Genomic DNA, 19,400 nt, shown 5'->3' with positions numbered 1-19,400 from the left:
TGAAAGGGGGACCCCCTAAATTTTGTCTGCCTGTGCGGGAGAAATGGATGCTTCTGCAAACAACTTTCATACCTCGAAGCCAAATCACTCGAGCTCGCTATGGCTAAAATCAAATCGTCCATAGTCTTCAAGTTCGCGAAACTCCAGAAGTTGAAAATTAGCAAATACGCCATTTGCTCGAAAATCATTCAAGGCTTTCCTAAACTCACGAGATCCCCAATCCACCCGAAACTTGCAAAAGCGGCCCAACTGCCGAAAATCGTGTAGGAGGAAGATGCCAGGTAAAGTGTTTTAACTTTCAATTTTGCAAAATGGCCTTAAAGGCCGAAAATTGAAAATGCCAAAAATGTGAGGTAGAGGCACAAAAATTAAAAAATAAATAAAGTTGGCAAAACATTGAAAAATGCCGAAGTTTTCAAAGCATCCCAAATAGCCAAAATTCAAGATACAAGGGAAAATCGCGATTTTTTTGAAACTTGCAGAAGCTCTTAAAATGCCAAAGTTGGCAAAATGCGTCCAAGCGCTGAAGTTCACACAATGAGGGGAAAATGCGAAACGTTCCAAAGTTTGAAAAACCCCCCAAAAATGCCGAAGTTTGCAAACCACCTAAAAATCCCGAAATTTGCATGTAGCGTGAAAGTGCGGAGTTTTCTATTTTCCAGAGCTTTCAAACCATGTCAAATCGCCGAAGTTCGGTAAAGAGGAAATCATGGTTTCTTTTAAAAGAGCTCTTAAAAGTTCGAAGTGTCCAGAGCTTTCAAACCATGCCGAAACGCCGAAGTTCGACATCCCTGGGAAATCACGAAAGTTATAAACCTTGCAATCACTTTCAATCCGCTGAAATTCGCCAATAAGGTGTAAATTGCAAAGTTTAAAGTTTGAAACGGAGCTAAAATTGCCGAAGTTCGGCGACTGAGGCGAAATCGCGATGTTCTAAGTTTGCATAAAGTTCACAGTCTGTCGAATTTCGCAAAGGGTGAAAGTTTTAAGTTTTGAAAAGACTCTATAACCTCGAGGTTGGCAAAGGGCGAAAGTTTTAAAGTTTGCAAAATAACCTCATAAGCCGAAAATGCAGTGAAAGATATAAAATCACGCAAACACTTCTTTGGGCCGAAAATCAAAACCCTAAGTCGCGCAATTTAATCCTAAAACCCTAATGAATTCAAAAGAAGTAGCCTCAAAACAAATCTCTCAACTTGCCTAAAGTCCTGAATTCCCAGAGGAAAAAGTGAAAACATTTAAAAAAATACATCTCACAAAGAGCTTCTCGAGCCAGGCATTAAAATTTAATATTTGTTAAGCTAAATTATTTAATTTTCCAAATTGATTAATTAAAATGAAATTGTTCTTCGCAGGTTGCAGGACGTCATGGAAGAACTAGGAGAAGGCTTGAAACGTCAAGGAGCCAGGCACTGAACACTGAAGAAGAGGATGCAGGAACACGTTGCAGGAACGCAAGAGCAACCGAGCATTGGGAAGCGTGCCACTCAGGCAACAAGTTAAAGTCCACCACCGGAACCAAAGATTGAAGAACACTCCGAATGCAACAACCATGCGTTCTCAGGAAAAGAGCATAGCTAGATTTAATTGCAGAAGTTTAGTTTCTGTAACTGAAACTGTTTTATTGTAAAACTGCCTATGGGTCCCGCGCAAGATATTTTTGTGGACAGTTATGTCCAACTGCCAGATTGACCGAACTAAAGCCAAATAGTGGCAGGTAGTTGGGATTGTGGTTGAATGGATGATTGAGAGTTTAATGAGCATGGGTTAAGCTGCCAGCTTTTGGATGGCAGGTTGCAGCCCTTGGATGCAGTCAATCCTAGCCTCTGATTCTATATTGTAAAATCTATAAAAGGCAGAAGCCTTTCTTTTGTAAAGAGTTAGATATTTTTGTTAGATAGTTAGACTTTGGTGAGAGAGTTAGATTTTAGAAGTTAGAATAGGTTAGATCTTAGCAGTAGCATAGGGATGCTGCAGAAATTGTTGTAATAGGCAGCTGAAATCAATATATAGACATTGATTTGGTGTTTATTGTCTTGTTTTCATCTTGTTTGCATGGTTTCTTTCAACATGTTAGATAAATCTTTCTGTTTTGGGTGTGCAGGTATTTGATAGATTCAGGCTCATACCATTGAGGATATACTGATGGTGTATCCTTTTGTATGGTAGAATAGGTTAGATCTTAGCAATAGCATAGGGATGCTGCAGAAATTGTTGTAATAGGCAGCTGAAATCAATAAATAGACGTTGATTTGGTGTTTATTGTCTTGTTTTCATCCTGTTTGCATGGTTTCTTTTAGCATTTTAGAGAGATCTTTCTGTTTTGGGTGTGCAGGTATTTGATAGATTCAGGCTCATACCATTGAGGATATACTGATTGTGTATCCTTTTGTATGGTTAACCTGAGCCTTTGATTGTGCTTAGTTCAATTGCAGGTGTTCGTTTGAGCTGCGCCAGAATTGGGTGCTTAGCCGTGCGTTTGCAGTCTGAAAATCTTCTAAGTCCCCTTGAAGATTGCACCGTTCCTGCAAGGTTGTGAGTTATTTTGGCCAAGCAGGAATTGGTTATGTTGAATCAGTCTACCCACATACCCGTGTTGTTAGTTTTAGATCTCCTATCCCTTCCCTTTTGATTTTATTTCGTAGTCTGAGAATCGCAGCAGACCAGCTTGTTGCAAATCGTAAGTCCCCTTGTGTTTCCAACAAAACACATCAAACCACTGAGTAATCCCGCTGTCAAGACCTGACAATCAAAACCTTGAGGTTATCCCCTTTGATCAAACGCAAAAACAACATTAGGGATTTCCTTATCTCAAGAGAGGATAGGATACTCAACGAGTATATTCTATTCTGTGTTGGCCGGATGGAGTTTGCAGCGATGCCACTTTAGACACGTCAACAAAATGGGCGTTAGGAGGGCCTTGTTAGGATCCTTGCAGCAAGTTGGGTCTAATCGACCTTTTAAATGCTATATTTAGGATATGCAAGATCCCTGTTAAACCAGAAAAGCCAAAAAATCAGAAAATCTAAAAATACCAAAAATATTTCTGAGTCAGTATGTTGAGTCAGTCGCTTCATGAAGGCTGTTTGCAGTCAGAAATTTTTCAGATCCAGCAGAGGTTGAGTCTGCAACTATATCCCAAGCGGTTGTTCGAATTTGCATCTGCAGCTCACTGCAGGATTTATGACACCACAACGCACGATGAATTGAATTGCTTGACATTTTTGTCAAGGGTTGAGTTCGCATTACAGGGGCAGATATTCTTTTGGGATGTCCCCAAACCAGAGGTGATCGTACAGCCGGATATCTCTAGTCCTCCGTCCAACATTGAGGAATTTACAAGATTCAAGAATTTGATTGAAAACTGGTTTGGTCTTGAAGAGGAATTACACTTGGAGAGCGTGCTGTCGCCTTGGTGGTGCAGAATTCACTGCACCCCACATTCAGAGTTCACCTGCTCGCTATGCATGGAGGCAGTCAGTCAAGTTAAAGCTCAGTTTGGACTACTGGAAGAACTAGAGGAGAGCATCACCAGCAAAGTGTGGAGTGCCTACCTTGCTGCAGACGAGTATAGACGAATGCAAAACCAATGCAGCGCGACACTCCCCGATGATGAAAGGATGGAGCTATCAAATGCTGAGCAAGGTGAACCGGTCAATCAGACCAAGGCAGCAGATGAATTTATTATCCCTGCAATTGATGATGACAATGTTCAGGAGGACGTTCAAGTGAGCTTTGTGGATCAGCCACATGTTGAAGAACAGTTTGCAGCGGCTCCACCAATGGGGGATGTAGTTTAGGAGTCCGTCGAGGACGTTTTTGAGGACCAATCAATCAAAGAGTCCCTGTTGTTTGAGGATGTACTGATAGAAGTGCATAAGGCCGCATTGTTCATACAACCCAAGGATTCATTGACAGATGATGCGCCTCTCTTTCCTGAGTTTGAGTTCGGTTTCAAGATTGATTTTCAGCCTGCGCAACCTAATGTGGAATGTGATGCTGATTTGCATACACTAGACGCTACCAAGATGCTGCACCACCAATGGCGACCTCCTGATATGACCGTTGAAGCCTTCTCGCTGCACAACCCACTGTACAATACTCTGCATAACTCAGAAACTTGCCAGGTTGTTTCTTTCCCTCCTGCTGTTAATTCTGAAAATTTTCCATTTAATTTTAAATATTCTGGGAAAACAACCTGTAAATGGATTAACCACGGACCTAATGAACTTCCCCAACTGATAATTTTGCCCAATGTCTTGGTTAAATTCGAGAGTGGCCAACTGAAAATCTTCTTTTCAGAATACAAAGGCAAACATGCCAAACTGAGAACTGTTCCCACTGCCCTGTTACTGTTGCATATACTGAAAAATCACCTTGGGTTGGGAATGTTTTCGTATAAGTCCACCTTTTGTACAGTCGATCTTTTCTTGTGTATTTTTAGTTTAGGTTTTGTTTTCGTTTTAGAGTAGTTCGTTTTCTGTTTTTAGTTTAGTTTTCTTGTTTTCTGCTTCAGTGTTCCACGGGGACGCACCCCCCCCCTTTTTGGGCGCGTCCCCCCGTCAGAAACGTCTCGGGGACGGGGGGACGGGGACGTCACATCCCCCGCCGTCCCACCACCGCCACCCAAGCGCCGCCGGGACGCGGAGACGTCACCTCATCCCCGCGTCTCCCAGGGAGACGTCTCCACGTCTCCCAGAGAGACATGGAGATGCCTCCACGTCTCCTTGGGAGACGTTTGGGCGTCTCCCTGTCCTTCGAGAGACGTGTAGACGTCTCTCCAAGGATGGGGAGACGTCTGGGGGGAGACGCCCAGACGTCTCCTGTCACCCCTCGTATATGCAATGTTTAAAATTAAAATTTTAAAAAAAAGTGACTTTTTAAGTTTTTGAGGGTTAAGGGGTAACTCTAATTGGACGTGGGCCAATAGAAAAATAACACCCGACGCCTTTAGATAATAATAAAAGTATTTTTGGCCTCGCGAGGCACTGCCCCTTGACCCCACCTTGTATTGCGACAGGGAACGCGCAAGGGGCGCTTCCCCTTGACCTCGCAAGGGGCGATGCCCCTTGACCCCAACTTGGGGGCGCTGCCCCCAAACCCCCGTTGAAAAATATAGGGGGAAACCGCGTCGATAGAAGTAGGGAAAATTTAACCTCTGAGTCTGATTAGGCTCCATATAACAACACAACTTTGAAATCTTGGTATTTAGATTTAGTATTTCAAATTTCCTATAGTCTCATTTGAAATGTAATTCTTACTCTGTAATACTGTCATACATCTTTTCAAAACTAGTTTTTCAAGTACTATATGTATATGTATAACTATATCAGCACCACCACCCCGCCACCCCCTCGTCGTTGTCCCCCCGCCGTCCCCAAACTTAGGCCCTTGGTCCCTCCGTCCCGGAAACGCGTCCCCCCCGTCCCCAACGCCCGTGGAACACTGGTTTCGTTTGTTTTTCCATAGTGTAGGTGTCCTTTCAGAAGGGGTTGTCTCCCTGTCAGTTTTTGAAGGGTTTTGTTTGCTTTTCCCAGCACTGGTGTACGAGGTCAGGAAGTTTTTTCCGGTTTGTTTCACGGATGCCAACTTTGGTAGAGCACCTAATTGACGATTGCCCCCGTAGTCAGTCCATTTTGGTTTAAGGCTTAGTCAGTCTAAAAATTTAGTTGCTTACTGCATCTTGTCACCAACGTCGTGATCACTGCACTTTTAAAACGCTTAAAATGCTTAAGTCTGTCGTTTTATCAAAGGGAGGTCACTGCAAGTGAAAAAATCTGAAGCTCTGCTTCAGCGACCACTGTAACGCTCAATCCCGCGTAGGCTTCACTGCTTACCAGCCGAGGTGGAAAAGTGAAAAGTAAAAGAAAAATCAAAAGAAAGAAATTGAAAAGCAAAAAAATTTCAAGTTGCTTGGCTTTGGGAATGCAGACACCTCTGCCGATTTTCAATAAGAAAATTTATCGGAAATAGAGCAATCTCTGTGAGCTTATAGGCGATAACTCCGTCGGGGCTATAGACGTTTGCTGGCAGCGGGGCTCTATCCAGGTTGCTTTTGGAGTTAGAGTCGCTCTACGTAACTTGCATTAACTAAACAATGATATCTCAACCTTCTTTAGGCTTGAATGAACTTCAATGCACACACTTGATTTCTCAGGGTTGGTGGCTTGATTTAGTTTGCGACCTCATTTTTACTTTGAATTTGTCTTTTGTCATTTGGGTTGTTTTTGTGGGGTATATACCGTAGATTCTAGGGTTCGATCCGGATAGTCATCCTTCAAATGTTTAGGAACATTTCCCAGCCGAGTCGCCATTTGTTGTGCTCGCACACACACCCCGTCAGTTGATAGGGGACCCCCCTAAATTTTGTCTGCCTGTGCGGGAGAAATGGATGCTTCTGCAAACAACTTTCATACCTCGAAGCCAAATCACCCGAGTTTGCTATGGCTAAAATCAAATCGTCCATAGTCTTCAAGTTTGCGAAACTCCAGAAGTTGAAAATTAGCAAATATGCCATTTGCTCATAAATCATTCAAGGCTTTCCTAAACTTGCGAGATCCCCAATCCACCCGAAACTTGCAAAAGCGGCCCAACTGCCGAAAATTGCGTAGGAGGAAGATGACAGGTAAAGCATTTTAACTTTCAATTTTGCAAAATGGCCTTAAAGGCCGAAAATTGAAAATGCCGAAAATGTGAGGTAGAGGCACAAAAATTAAAAAATAAATAAAGTTTGCAAAACACTAAAAAGTGCTGAAGTTTTCAAAGCATCCCAAATAGCTGAAATTCAAGATACAAGGGAAAATCGCGATTTTTTTTGAAACTTGTAGAAGCTCTTAAAATGCCAAAGTTGGCAAAATGCCTCCAAGCGTCGAAGTTCGCACAATGAGGGGAAAATGCGAAACGTTCCAAAGTTTGAAAACCCCCCCGAAAATACCGAAGTTTGCAAACCACCTCAAAATCCCGAAATTCGCATGCAGCGTGAAAGCGCAGAGGTTTCTATTTTCCAGAGCTTTCAAACCATGTCAAATCGCTGAAGTTCGGTAAAGAGGAAATCACAATTTCTTTTAAAAGGGCTCTTAAAAGTGCAAAGTGTCTAGAGCTTTCAAACCATGCCGAAATGCCGAAGTTCGACATCCCTGGGAAATCGCGAAGTTATAAACCTTGCAATCACTTTCAATCCGCCGAAATTCGCCAATAAGGCGTAAATTGCAAAGTTTAAAGTTTGAAAAGGAGCTAAAATCGCCGAAGTTCGACGACTGAGGCAAAATCGCGATGTTCTAAGTTTGCATAAAGTTCACCGTCCACCGAATTTCGCAAAGGGTGAAAGTTTTAAGTTTTCAAAAGACTCTATAACCCCGAGGTTGGCAAAGGGCGAAAGTTTTAAAGTCTGCAAAATAACCTCATAAGCTGAAAATGCAGTGAAAGATATAAAATCACGCAAACACTTCTTTGGGCCGAAAATCAAAACCCTAAGTCGCGCAATTTAATACTAAAACCCAAATGAATTCAAAAGAAGTAGCCTCAAAACAAATCTCTCAACTTGCCTAGAGTCTTGAATTCCTAGAGGAAAAAGTGAAAACATTTAAAAAGATACATCTCACAAAGAGCTTCTCGAGCCAAGCGTTAAAATTTAATATTTGTTAAGCTAAATTATTTAATTTTCCAAATTGATTTATTAAAATGAAATTGTTGTTCGCAGGTCGTAGGACGTCATCGAAGAACTAGGAGAAGGCCTGAAACGTCAAGGAGCCAGGCACTAAACGCTGAAGAAGAGGATGCAGGAACATGCTGCAGGAACACGAGAGCAACCGAGCATTGGGAAGCGTGCCACCCGGGCAACAAGTTAAAATCCACCACCGGAACCAAAGATCGAAGAACACTCCGAATGCAACAACCATGCGTTCTCAGGAAAAGAGCACAACTGGATTTAATTCCAGAAGTTTAGTTTCTGTAAACTGAAATTGTTTTATTGTAAAACTGCCTATGGGTCCCAAGCAAGATATTTTTGTGGATAGTTATGTCCAACTGTCAGATTGAACGAACTAAAGCCAAATAGTGGCAGGTAGTTGGGATTGTGGTTGAATGGATGACTGAGAGTTTAATGAGCATGGGTTAAAGCTGCCAGCTTCTGGATGGCAGGTTGCAGCCCTTGGATGCAATCAATCCTAGCCTCTGATTCAATATTGTAAAATCTATAAAAGGCAGAAGCCTTTCTTTTGTAAAGAGTTAGAGATTTTTGTTAGATAGTTAGACTCTGGTGAGTGGGTTAGATTTTAGAAGTTAGAATAGGTTAGATCTTAGCAGTAGCATAGGGATGCTGCATAAATTGTTGTAATAGGCAGCTGAAATCAATATATAGACATTGATTTGGTGTTTATTGTCTTGTTTTCATCCTGTTTGCATGGTTTCTTTCAGCATTTTAGATAGATCTTTTTGTTTTGGGTGTGCAGGTATTTGATAGATTCAGGCTCATACCATTGAGGATATACTGATTGTGTATCCTTTTGTATGGTTAACCTAAGCCTTTGATTGTGCTTAGTTCAATTGCAAGTGTTCGTCTGAGCTGGGCCAGAATTGGGTGCTTAGCCGTGCGTTTGTAGTCTGAAAATCTTCCAAATCCCCTTGAAGATTGCACCGTTCCTGCAAGGTTGTGAGCTATTCTGGCCAAGCAAGAATTGGTTATGTTGAATCCATCTACCCGCATACCCGTGTTGTTAGTTTTAGATCTCCTATCCCTTCCCTTTTGATTTTATTTTGTAGTCTGAGAATTGCAGCAGACCAGCTTGTTGCAAATCGTAAGTCCCCTTGTGTTTCCAGCAAAACACATCAAACCACTGAGTACTCCCGCAGTCAAGACCTAACAATCAAAACCTTGAGGTTATCTCCTTTGATCAAAGGCAAAACCAGCATTAGGGATTTCCTTATCTCAAGAGAGGATAGGATACTTAGCGAGTATATTCTATTCTGTGTTGGCCGGATGGAGTTTGCAGCAATGCCACTTTAGACACGTCAACAGTAGGGCACTTATTGCAAGTGCTCTTGCACAAAGTTTTGTGCTAAGGCTGACCTTGGAGAGGCTTTAAGTAATGCTCTTGCACAAATGAAGTAGAGCAGGTTTCACATATGTAATGTTCCGTTTCTAGGCGACAAGAGATGAGCAGAGGATTGACCTTTCACTCGAGTTCTGATAGGTCAACCAGATGGTTAGGGGACTCATTCTGAGGAGCATAGAGCTTTGTGGGGGCTCTATGAGCCATTTTGAGCTTTCAGACGACAGTTCCTACTTTTCAGGGAGGTCTATTTTTTAGGGAGAACTAGCTGTTAACAGGTTCACCACCTTGGGGACCACGGAACTGAGTAGGAGCCTCTTGGACAGTTTCTTGCACTTTGAGCAAGGTTCCTATTTTTTAGGAGGAACTGTCAGTCAACCTGCAGGGGTTCAGTCGTTAGCAGTGATCATAACACTTCAGACGAAATTCCAATCTGAGCTCTGGATCTCATTTTATTAATAAATAAGGAAATATTTAATATTTCCTAATTTTGGACTTAATAAAATAATAATAAAGTGATATTATAATCACTTTATGGGGAAATAAGTTATAATAATTCATTGGCCCTCTTACCTAGGCATGTTAGCAAATATTACTATAATAATGAAGGGGCCAAATTAAAATAATGATGGAGGCCCCTTGTGGTTCGATTTTCATAAGGAGGCATAAAAAAAATAAAGTTATTTTATTAATAAAAGGGGAAATGAAACCCTAATTCGAAATTAGGGTTTGGGCTGAAAATAAAAGGTGTTTGGGAGCTCGTTTTGCACATTATGTGATTGAGATTTTTTGAAAAGAAAACTATTTTGAAAAGAAATGGAAGAGTGGGAAAATGAATTAGCAGCCGTCAAAATTGCTAAGTGGTATAACAAATATCAAAAAAGGAAGAATCTTGTAATATTTCATAATATCAAAATTCGTCAAGGTTGACTATTCCTGTGAATGAGGAGGTTATCATAATCTTTGATGAATATTTAAGTGAACCCGAGGAGGTCAAGACAACCGAATCTTTTGACAAATATTAAAAGAAAAAGATGCTTGTATCAATTGAAGATTTGCCACCAGGGTATGATCATAATACCAAAGTTCATAACAACAGTGACATAACTTCTCTTCCTCAATATATGGCAGCCTTTGGTCAAGAAGAGAATGGTGATTTGCATTCTATATTTGAGGGTACACATGGTGCAAACATGGGTTATGATAAGGTGAATAACACAACCCATCATAAATCAGATTTTGTGCATTTTGGGATAGCTGATATAGAGCAATCCCAAAGGATGAATGAAGGATGGTTGGCAAGAGCCAGGCAAGCCAAGTTGATAGCTCATCAGGCCAAGCTTCAACTTCAGCACATTTATGATAATCATCACCATATTGGTAAGTAGGAGCAAGAGCTATCCAATTCTGATTTTTCAGCTGATATTGATGATTTTCTACATGGTGGTGATGGAATTGATAATGAGGCTCATAGTGGACCAGCCACTAATGAGTTATCCTTGGTTGTTGGCACAGGTGTTCCCAATGCATCTTTGATTTTGTCACCTCTTTCATATGATAGGGCAGCGATGTACTTATTGATTGGAGATCCAGTCTTCTTAGATACTTCATTGGGCTATGAGGATCATAATATAAGAGACTTCTTTGGTTGCATGGCTAACCAAAATATTTACTTAGCAACCTTTAATGAAGGCAGATTAATTTGTGGAAATATAGGTAAAGTTACAACGGCTGTTCGGAGGTCTTGGAAAAGTATTCGAAACACTTTCCTTGCTGAAGATTGGCTCATTCATGAATTCCTAACAACATTGGTTGTTGGTAGTAATTGTGGCTTCATTTGGTGTGAAGTTCTTAGCTGGTTTGATGATGTACAGGATTACAGCAGTGACATAATGAGTATTGACGTGATGGATAGACATGACAATACAATGATTTGGGATCCTGGTATTGACACGTGTGGTGCACTTCTTCAGTGGATCCATGATGAGTTGTTTCACTTTGGGTATACAGATGTTTATATCAGAGTAGCGCAGTGGTTGGGTGGAGCAACGTTTATCAGATTGATATGGGATCCAGGAATTGGTTTTCAGCATGCAGGTGTAGATTGCTTGAGGGCAAGCAATCTCCGGGAAGGGAGAACTGTAATGTTCCCTTTCTAGGTGACAAGAGATGAGTAGAGGGTTGACCTTTCACTCCAGTTCCAGTAGGTCAACCAGATGGTTAGGGGACTCATTTTGAGGAGCATAGAGCTTTGCGGGGGCTCTATGAGCCACTTTGAGCTTTCAGACGATAGTTCCTACTTTTCAGGGAGGTCTATTTTTTAGGGAGAACTAGCAGTTAACAGGTTCACCACTCGGGGGACCACGGAGCTGAGCAGGAGCCTCTTGGACAGTTTCTTGCACTTTGAGCGAGGTTCCTATTTTTTAGGGCAAGTTCCTTTTTTTAGGAGGATCTGTCAGTCAACCTGCAGGGGTTCAGTCATCAGCAGTGATCATAGCACTTCAGACGAAATTCCAATCTGAGCTCCGGATCTCATTTTATTAATAAGTAAGGAAATATTTTAATACTTCCTAATTTTGGACTTAATAAAATAATAATAAAGTGATATTATAATCACTTTATGGGGAAATAAGTTATAATAATTCATTGGCCCTCTTACCTAGGCATTTAGCAAATATTACTATAATAATGAAGGGGCCAAATTATAATAATGATGGAAGCCCCTTGTGGTTCGATTTTCATAAGGAGGCATGAAAAAAATAAAGTTATTTTATTAATAAAAGGGGAAATGAAACCCTAATTCGAAATTGGGGTTTGGGCTGAAAGTCAAAGGTGTTTGGGAGCTCATTTTGCACATTATGATTGAGGATTTTAAGAAGAAATACTTTCTTGCATGTCTGCAACGTATTTTGCAGGTGTCTGGTGTGGAATTGGAGACGAAGACCTCCATTTTTGAGTGGAAGGACAAAAGCCCTTTCATATTCTATCAATTTGGAGTGTTGGGAATGGATTTATTTGGCCAACAAGGGTTTTAATTTGAGGAATTTTGATAGCTACAGAAACTTTTGGCCAAGAGAATCAGATTTGAGCAGATAGAGGGCATAACTTGGTGAAATTATTGCAGTCTATGGCCAGCCATACTTCTCCCAGCCCAGCTGTACACTCCTAGCTTGCCTGGGAGTTCATAGAAAATAAATTGGAGGGTTTGCAGTTGGTTCTTTGGCATAAAATTCATTGTGAGCATTAGGAATAAAGAAATAAATCATTCTTTCAGGCTTTTGACAACTTTGGGAAGAGATATGAGCAAATCAGTGGGGAAAATTGACCAATTTCAGTGAAGTCTCTTGGAGGCCTGAGGGAAACAGCAACAACTTCATTTATTTGTGCAGGATTTGTTTTTGGTAATTATTATTTAGGAGAATAAAACTCATTGGAGCACTTAGAACACATTGGAAGCTCCTGTAGCAGCATCTGCACTCAATTAAGCCAATAAGGAAGCCCTCCAGGCAAGGCGTTGGACTCTTGGTAGGCTAATTTTGGCATGTCATTGTTGAATTTCATTATTTACTGGCATTTGTTAATTGCTGTTAATAAATCAGTCAATCTAAAAATTTATTTCCAGTCAATTGTGTATGTTTTATCCTTGTTATTCATTTGCATTGCCAAATTTCCAAGGCAAATATTACAAAAAAACATAAAACTTCAAAACCTAATTCCCCTACCACTGGCCAAAGAAATCAGAATCAGAAAATTAAATCAGATTGCTTCAGTCAGTACTTGGCATCTTTCAACATATGTGCATGTACATTTCATCGTTGAGCGCAAATGATGGGTGTGCTTACAAAAAGGTAGGCATCTAGGGTGTATGCATGCACAACTGCATGTTGAGCGCATATTGATAGTGTGCATGCACAAATACTGAGCGGATTTAAGGTTTACACATGCACAAAGCTGAGCGCATATTACACTTGTGCCTGCACAACAAGAGTGAGCTGATCTACGTAAGGGCTTTGCACAACCCTCCATCTTAGGCAGATGTAAGACCTCCCATTGCACAAACATGGGTGTATGTGAGGTAGCTGCTTGCACAAAATGTGTGCTTGAGCGCATATGAGACCAAAACTTGCACTAATGCAGGTGGAGACGACCTAAAGGTATCACTTAAACAATCAGAATTTACCTCATTTACCCTGAGCGCACCTATGCTAGGCTCTTGCACAAATTTGAGTGTCTATACGCGGTGCAAGGGGGTTGACCCTTGACTTAGTCAAATTTTCATATTTTTCCCTACCTAGGTCTTGCACAAATATGGACTTGAAATTCATGACCTAAAGGCATAGTGCTTGCAATTCCTAATGGAATTGCAAGCAAACTTACCACTTCCTGTCCTTTAGTCATTTCCTAACAATACCTTGCATTCTAACAACTATGACCAAATTGACAACATTCTACAAATCTTGACAATTTTTGACAATTTTGACAATATTAACAATTTTGACAAGATTTTGCAACTACACCTTCACTCCCAATCCCGGGATGACAAAACATACCCTTCTCACAAGCAAAGGTTAAAAACTGTGACTATTGCCAAGCTAAAACAAAACACTAAAACACCTAAGCTGACAAGTGAAAAATGGGGGTTCCTATTTGCAATGGGGCAATGTGTGAAAACATCACAATAGGTTGTTTCGAGTCAAACTTTGTATTGGAAAAATCTGTTTAATTTAATTGTAGCTTAAATGCAATTTAACTATATCCTTCACAAATTCATGTGCTGTTCACTTGTTTGATTCTTTCTTGTCACGTAGATTTACTAGTGTCTGATTGAGCTAGTGCAGTTGATATTCATTTGTTTTTCTCCTACAAATTTGTATCACAAGTGAATATTGGTCTTTGCTTTAGCCCATAGGAAGTTGAGTTGTTCATCTATGCTTTATAGTTTACCCTCCTTTAAATCTTCAAATCTTATTAAAGTTCTTGACTATTGAGAGTTTGGTGCTTGCATATGGGGCAAAAATATAGTCAATTAGATATTTATAATGAATGCAATACCCCTTTGAAATCATTTATAGTGTGCGTACTAGTAAATTTTGTTTTTTTAGTTTTAGATTTCAAGTTTAGTTAGATCTTAGGGAGCCTCCCCTTATAATTTGAAGAATAGTTCTATTGTATATGCTATTCATTTTGTGCTATCTGACAACAAACAAATTAAAATGCTAACAAGCTGGACTATGAGCATCTTCATTTCTATTTGACTTTCACCCCTATGTATGTTTTTTTGGTCATGTACATATGTGGGATTGAACTCAATCATACAGTATTGCTTTTTCCTCTTGGGTTGCTTTTTCCACATGCTTGTTTTAATTTTTGCTCACATGGTTTTAATCTCTTAGTTGGTGGTTGGGTATTCTTGTAGGTTGACATCCCACTTTCTCATCCATAATTTGTTTTGTTTCATCCATGTCCTCTTTCTTCTGTTTAGTTCTTCTATAATTATAGCCTTTGGCAACTTGTCCTCCTCCATGTTCTCTTTATTCTTTATATTGTCTAGGAGAAAAATCACAGTTGTTGCTTTTGCTGGCAGCCTCTCGTTTCTATGAACTTTCATCTCTTGTGCTTTGGTTACCCCATATAGAAGATAAAGTGATTTGAGATGATCTCACGGAGGTTAAATGTCATCTTATCATGTAAGCATGTTTGTGTGTCTTGTGGTTTCTCTATTCTGTCTAGATCAAGCTCAAGTAGCCTTTGATGGTAGCCTATAGATTTGTCTTTGAAGCCCTAAATGCTTTATGTCTATACCTAAGGAAAAACTCATAATGTCTTCAGTGCCAAAATTCATATTTTGAAATCTATGCATGTCCCATACACTTTGTTTTTGTTTGTCCATTGACCTCTCATAGCTGGTCATTGCATAACTTACATGATGTGATTTTAATTATTTTATCAGTAGCATTATGGTGTGGCCTAGTTTCATCACTGTTTGTTCCTCGTCGCCAGTAACCCTTGGTATTGGCTCTTGATCTCACAAGTCTTTGATCAATGTCCTGTAAAATATGCTCTCAAGTCTAGACTTGACCATTAAACTGCCTTGCATTCAAATTCTCACATCTGCAATTGCAAATACTTTTAACTCCGTTGAATTTTGGGACCCAAGGTTCTTTATTATCTCTAGTTGAGCGGTGGCTTCAGGTTCGCATTCCCATCCCTTTTTTTGGGTTCACTTTGATCTTGGCACTTAGAGTAGACGCATGGTGATGGCAGAGCAGTATTTTGGGGTTTACCTACCTCTTTCATGTTTTTGTTGCTACTTGGATGTATATTTAGATACTTTATTTTAGATTTTTTGTTGCAAAGTTCTTGTGATATGGATTTTCCTTGACCTACTTTGGTTGTTTATGGACATTGAGATATATATATTTTTTTTCTTGCTTGCTTCTACAATAACAAATGATGTTCTTGCTCAAAATTGAGTCACAAATAACCTATTATATCAATTGCAATCACATGTAGATTAGAAGCAAAGGAGACTACTTTGTGTTGGAGAGTATTCTGTTTATACATCACAAACACATTGTAAAATAAGTGCCCACTCCATTGGTAAGGAAAGTTATAAATCTACTTAGTCCTACAAAACTAAGATGAAGTTCTATTCTATCTGTTTGTATACTCAAGTTAAAAACACAAGAAAGAGTGATTTTTGTTCCTCTAGTAAATTTTAGTGTAGGACTTTGTTCATCATTGTGGCTGAAAATGCATATGAATGAGAACTTGGATTTTAATACTCTTGTAGGAAGTTGGCTAGGTTGAATTTACTTATTAACATTCATCATCCCAATTTTATGGAATCTTAAAGCACTATTAAAATGTTGAAAATGAACATAACCTTCAAAGTTAGTGCATGAGCTTGTGAATTATATAGATTTGGCCAAGATGATTTGTAGAGATTGTTTGCAAACCCTCCTTGCACGATGACCTTTACTGTTCTGCTATTTCTTATTACCTTACCTCATTTGTAGTTACATTTATGGTTGCCTCATGTTATACTCACATCCACTTAGTTCCTTCAGTTTTAATTTATGAAAAATAGCATGCTTCCCATTTCTTCTCCATCATTGAACTGTATAAGAAGGAAATATACATTTTTTCCCCTTCTTGTTTATGTTAAAGTTTGGATCAGATTAGATATGTGAATAATTTTTTTTTTAATACTTAATTCTTACTAAACTATATGACAATGAACTCTTGAGTGCAGGTTGCTGCACATGTGAAGGGAACACAACTTAATGCGTAATGTATATGGGAGTCTGCTGAATGAAGCAGATCGATATCTAAAAGGCTTGCACTTATGATTACTGTACTTGCCTATTAAACTCGAACTGCACCATGATATATACCTTACGGTATAGGCATGTCAATGGACAGACATGCCTCTATGTACGTGGAGACATGTCGATGAATAGACATGCCTCCACGTACATGGAGACATGTCTCTTCATTGAGATGTCTCTACACCTAAGGTTATGCAAGACAATGATACCTAATCGTTATTTATTCGGTTGATAATCAAACACCGATTCCTCTTAATCGTTTAAAACGATTCTTCAAATCGCTAATCATTACTGTTACGTGCAAGTAACGATTTCCATAATCGTCTTTGAAAAGAGATCGACTAAAGTCGATATGCACAGCGATAAATATATATCGAACTATTTCATGTAGAGAGTCGATTTATATTGATCAAATGAAATAATCAATATAATCGATACTTATAGATACAGTAATAAATATAAATTATGTATATATAGATATTCGTATATATAATAATAATAATGACACTTATTATTATTACATATATTAATATGTATATATTCATATCAACGATAATATGCATTACCTATACATATGAGACTTCTCCGACTGAAGCTATAAATCATCAACAGTTTATGGGTTAATATGTGTTTCCCATGATTCATGGAACAAGTGATATACCAGGTTTTGGGAAGTATATAATCATGCGGCGATTCATTACACAACTTGAACTGAACTACTTGTGATGATCTATCAAAATTGTTGGGCTTGGTATCCAAGACAAGCTTTTGAATATATATTCTTTCTTGTTGTTAGATGTACGTATTGCTATATGTTTGGTAATTGGGGAGATTGGTTCAATGTTGTTTGTCAACTGAGTTTGTTTGTGTATATCTGGTTTTTTTAGTTAGTTGTTCCTGTTAAATTTACACTTAGTGATGGCCCACAGATGATAGGAAGTTTCGATTGTATTATTTTCTTATCTTAATCATTGGCCATTGAAGCAACATTGAGTAATTATTCATAGTTGCACTAGGATGGATAGGTCCATTGGCAACTTACAAGAATGCATTGCTAAATGCTTTGAATGATTTTTTTGCCTATGGTTGACATATTTGATTTCCATTTCTTTCTTATAGTTAATGTTTTTTCCTTGCAAATTGAAGATTCTTTTCCCCATGGTAATTGTCTGCAATGTAATTTTCAGTTCAAATTTGGCAAAATTTAGTCATTGTAGATGTAGTTTAGATCTTACTTTTCATCTTTTTTTGTGGCACTTTAAATTGTCATGCCTTTCTATGCCCATGTGTTTACTCTAGCATCTTGATGGTAATATCTTTCATCTCTTTTACTGGTCTCCTTTGTCCATTTAGCACCTATTCAAGCTCATACCTTCTTATGTATGTGATAATCTTCTTTTGCAACCAAGCTGATTTTTTTCAAGGTTCAAATTTGTGAGTTTATAAAGCAAGGCTAAATCTTTAGTATGGGATTCTTAATCTTTGTTATTATTGCATTATTTTGTTTTAAGGTTCATACTTGGTTGGTTGTTCATCCATACTCCATATCCTTTACAAAGTGATATAATATTCTTTGGTGCCTTGCAGTTGGTAAAGAATGTATTTCTCACTAATGATCGTAAATGGGAACGAAAGGTTGTTGAGATGATTTTGGCTTTGTTAGTGGAGAGGCACATGTCAAAGTGGGACATACTATTTTCATATTTGAATAAGGTTGGTTGTATACCAATATTTCAAATTATTCGAATCAATTGAATTTTGGTTAGTGTGGCAACCTTCTGAATGTTAGTTTGATAAGTAGTAGCTACAATGCTTGTTAATTATTGCATGGCCTCCCTAATTACAATTATTTTACAAGCAGTCAGAAAGTATGTTAACTATTGCTTGGATTGCAAAATCACTAACTAATATGAGATTGTGGTTTAAACTTTTAATGAATGTCACAAGTACATTTTAGGATGTCTTTTAATTGATGCATCTATACTTATTTAGAAGAAGTAACAATTAAGGCCTCAACCTTAGATTGTAAGAATTTAATTGGCTGCTTTTTAATATAAATATTGTAATAGCACTTTCATAAAAGTTAAAATTTCCCTAGAGAAGTTATTATACGCTCCTTTCTATACATATTTGTTGTACCCCTACAGAATTTTTTCCCCTTCTAAGACATTTTTTTTGCTTAAATGTTGGTATTTCTTTCCATATTTGTTGTCTTTGAAGTACTTTTGCTCTTCTTCCTTTTTCTTTTACATGGAAAGAAAATCAATGCCTTCCAATAGATAATTAAATAGTTTTCTAATGCTTCAAATGGGGTGAAAAATGGAGCTGGAATTTGAAAATTACGGCCAAAGAACAAACAGGTGTCAAAGTTCCAATTTTGGTGAAATAAATTAAAAAATAACAAAGAAGTGCCAAAGTTCTGATTTTGGTCTAGGAATGCTAGCATTTCAAAATTTGCAAAAGTGGCAATTGGGTGTGTTGTATGGTGTACCCATACAAGTTTTTTGTATTGTATCAAGTTCCAAAGTAAAAAACCTCATTTTTGTGTCAATTCAAATAGTCATGTTCTTGTTTTGTCAAGTCTGTCATGCTTTGTTGTTCAAGCAATTCTATGGAAGATACTTTGTAAAGGAATGACAGAAAAAAATCACAGAATGAATAGAAAAATTACATGTGCAGTTGATTGGTGTGTGCTCAAAAGAAAGAGACCAGGTTTTTGTCAAACCAGTTTACATATTCTCTAACCTACGACATGAGTAGAAGGGGAACAATCTACAATCTGTGTCCAAGTTTCCATATTAATATATAGTTACACACCATAGAGAGGGATTAACCAATTTTCATGTCCCATGTGCATCTGACATATAGAGTGCTAGAAAGGATAAGAAGAGGCTTTTGACAAGCAAATTCACAAGGATATGAATAATCATGCATCTAGAGCTACTGGAGACACATTTTCAAACATCAAAATGTGCCCTACTGTAAATAGTTGTGTGCCTTTGGAGCCGGCCTCTTTCTA

At 38.7% G+C, this 19,400-nt stretch overlaps 1 protein-coding gene across 4 annotated transcripts in view; it reads left to right on the top strand.

The window, feature by feature from the left end:
* The window catches only part of LOC131078953 (uncharacterized), a 247,738-nt gene that overhangs the window by 29,810 nt on the left and 198,528 nt on the right, over positions 1-19,400 (top strand). For all 4 annotated transcript variants that reach the window (XR_009113892.2, XR_009359261.1, XM_058016803.2 and 1 more), the window contains exon 2: positions 17,969-18,094. Coding sequence is in view for 2 of the 4 variants with exons in the window: in XM_058016803.2 (XP_057872786.2) it covers positions 17,969-18,094 (126 nt within the window). In the remaining 2 variants the exon portion in view is untranslated. The remainder of the gene's footprint in view (positions 1-17,968; positions 18,095-19,400) is intronic.

Source organism: Cryptomeria japonica, chromosome 10 (genome assembly GCF_030272615.1).
Source record: "Cryptomeria japonica chromosome 10, Sugi_1.0, whole genome shotgun sequence".
NCBI lineage: Eukaryota > Viridiplantae > Streptophyta > Pinopsida > Cupressales > Cupressaceae > Cryptomeria > Cryptomeria japonica.
Note: the sequence above shows the minus strand (reverse complement) of the source record. Positions and strands in the feature narration are given on the sequence as shown.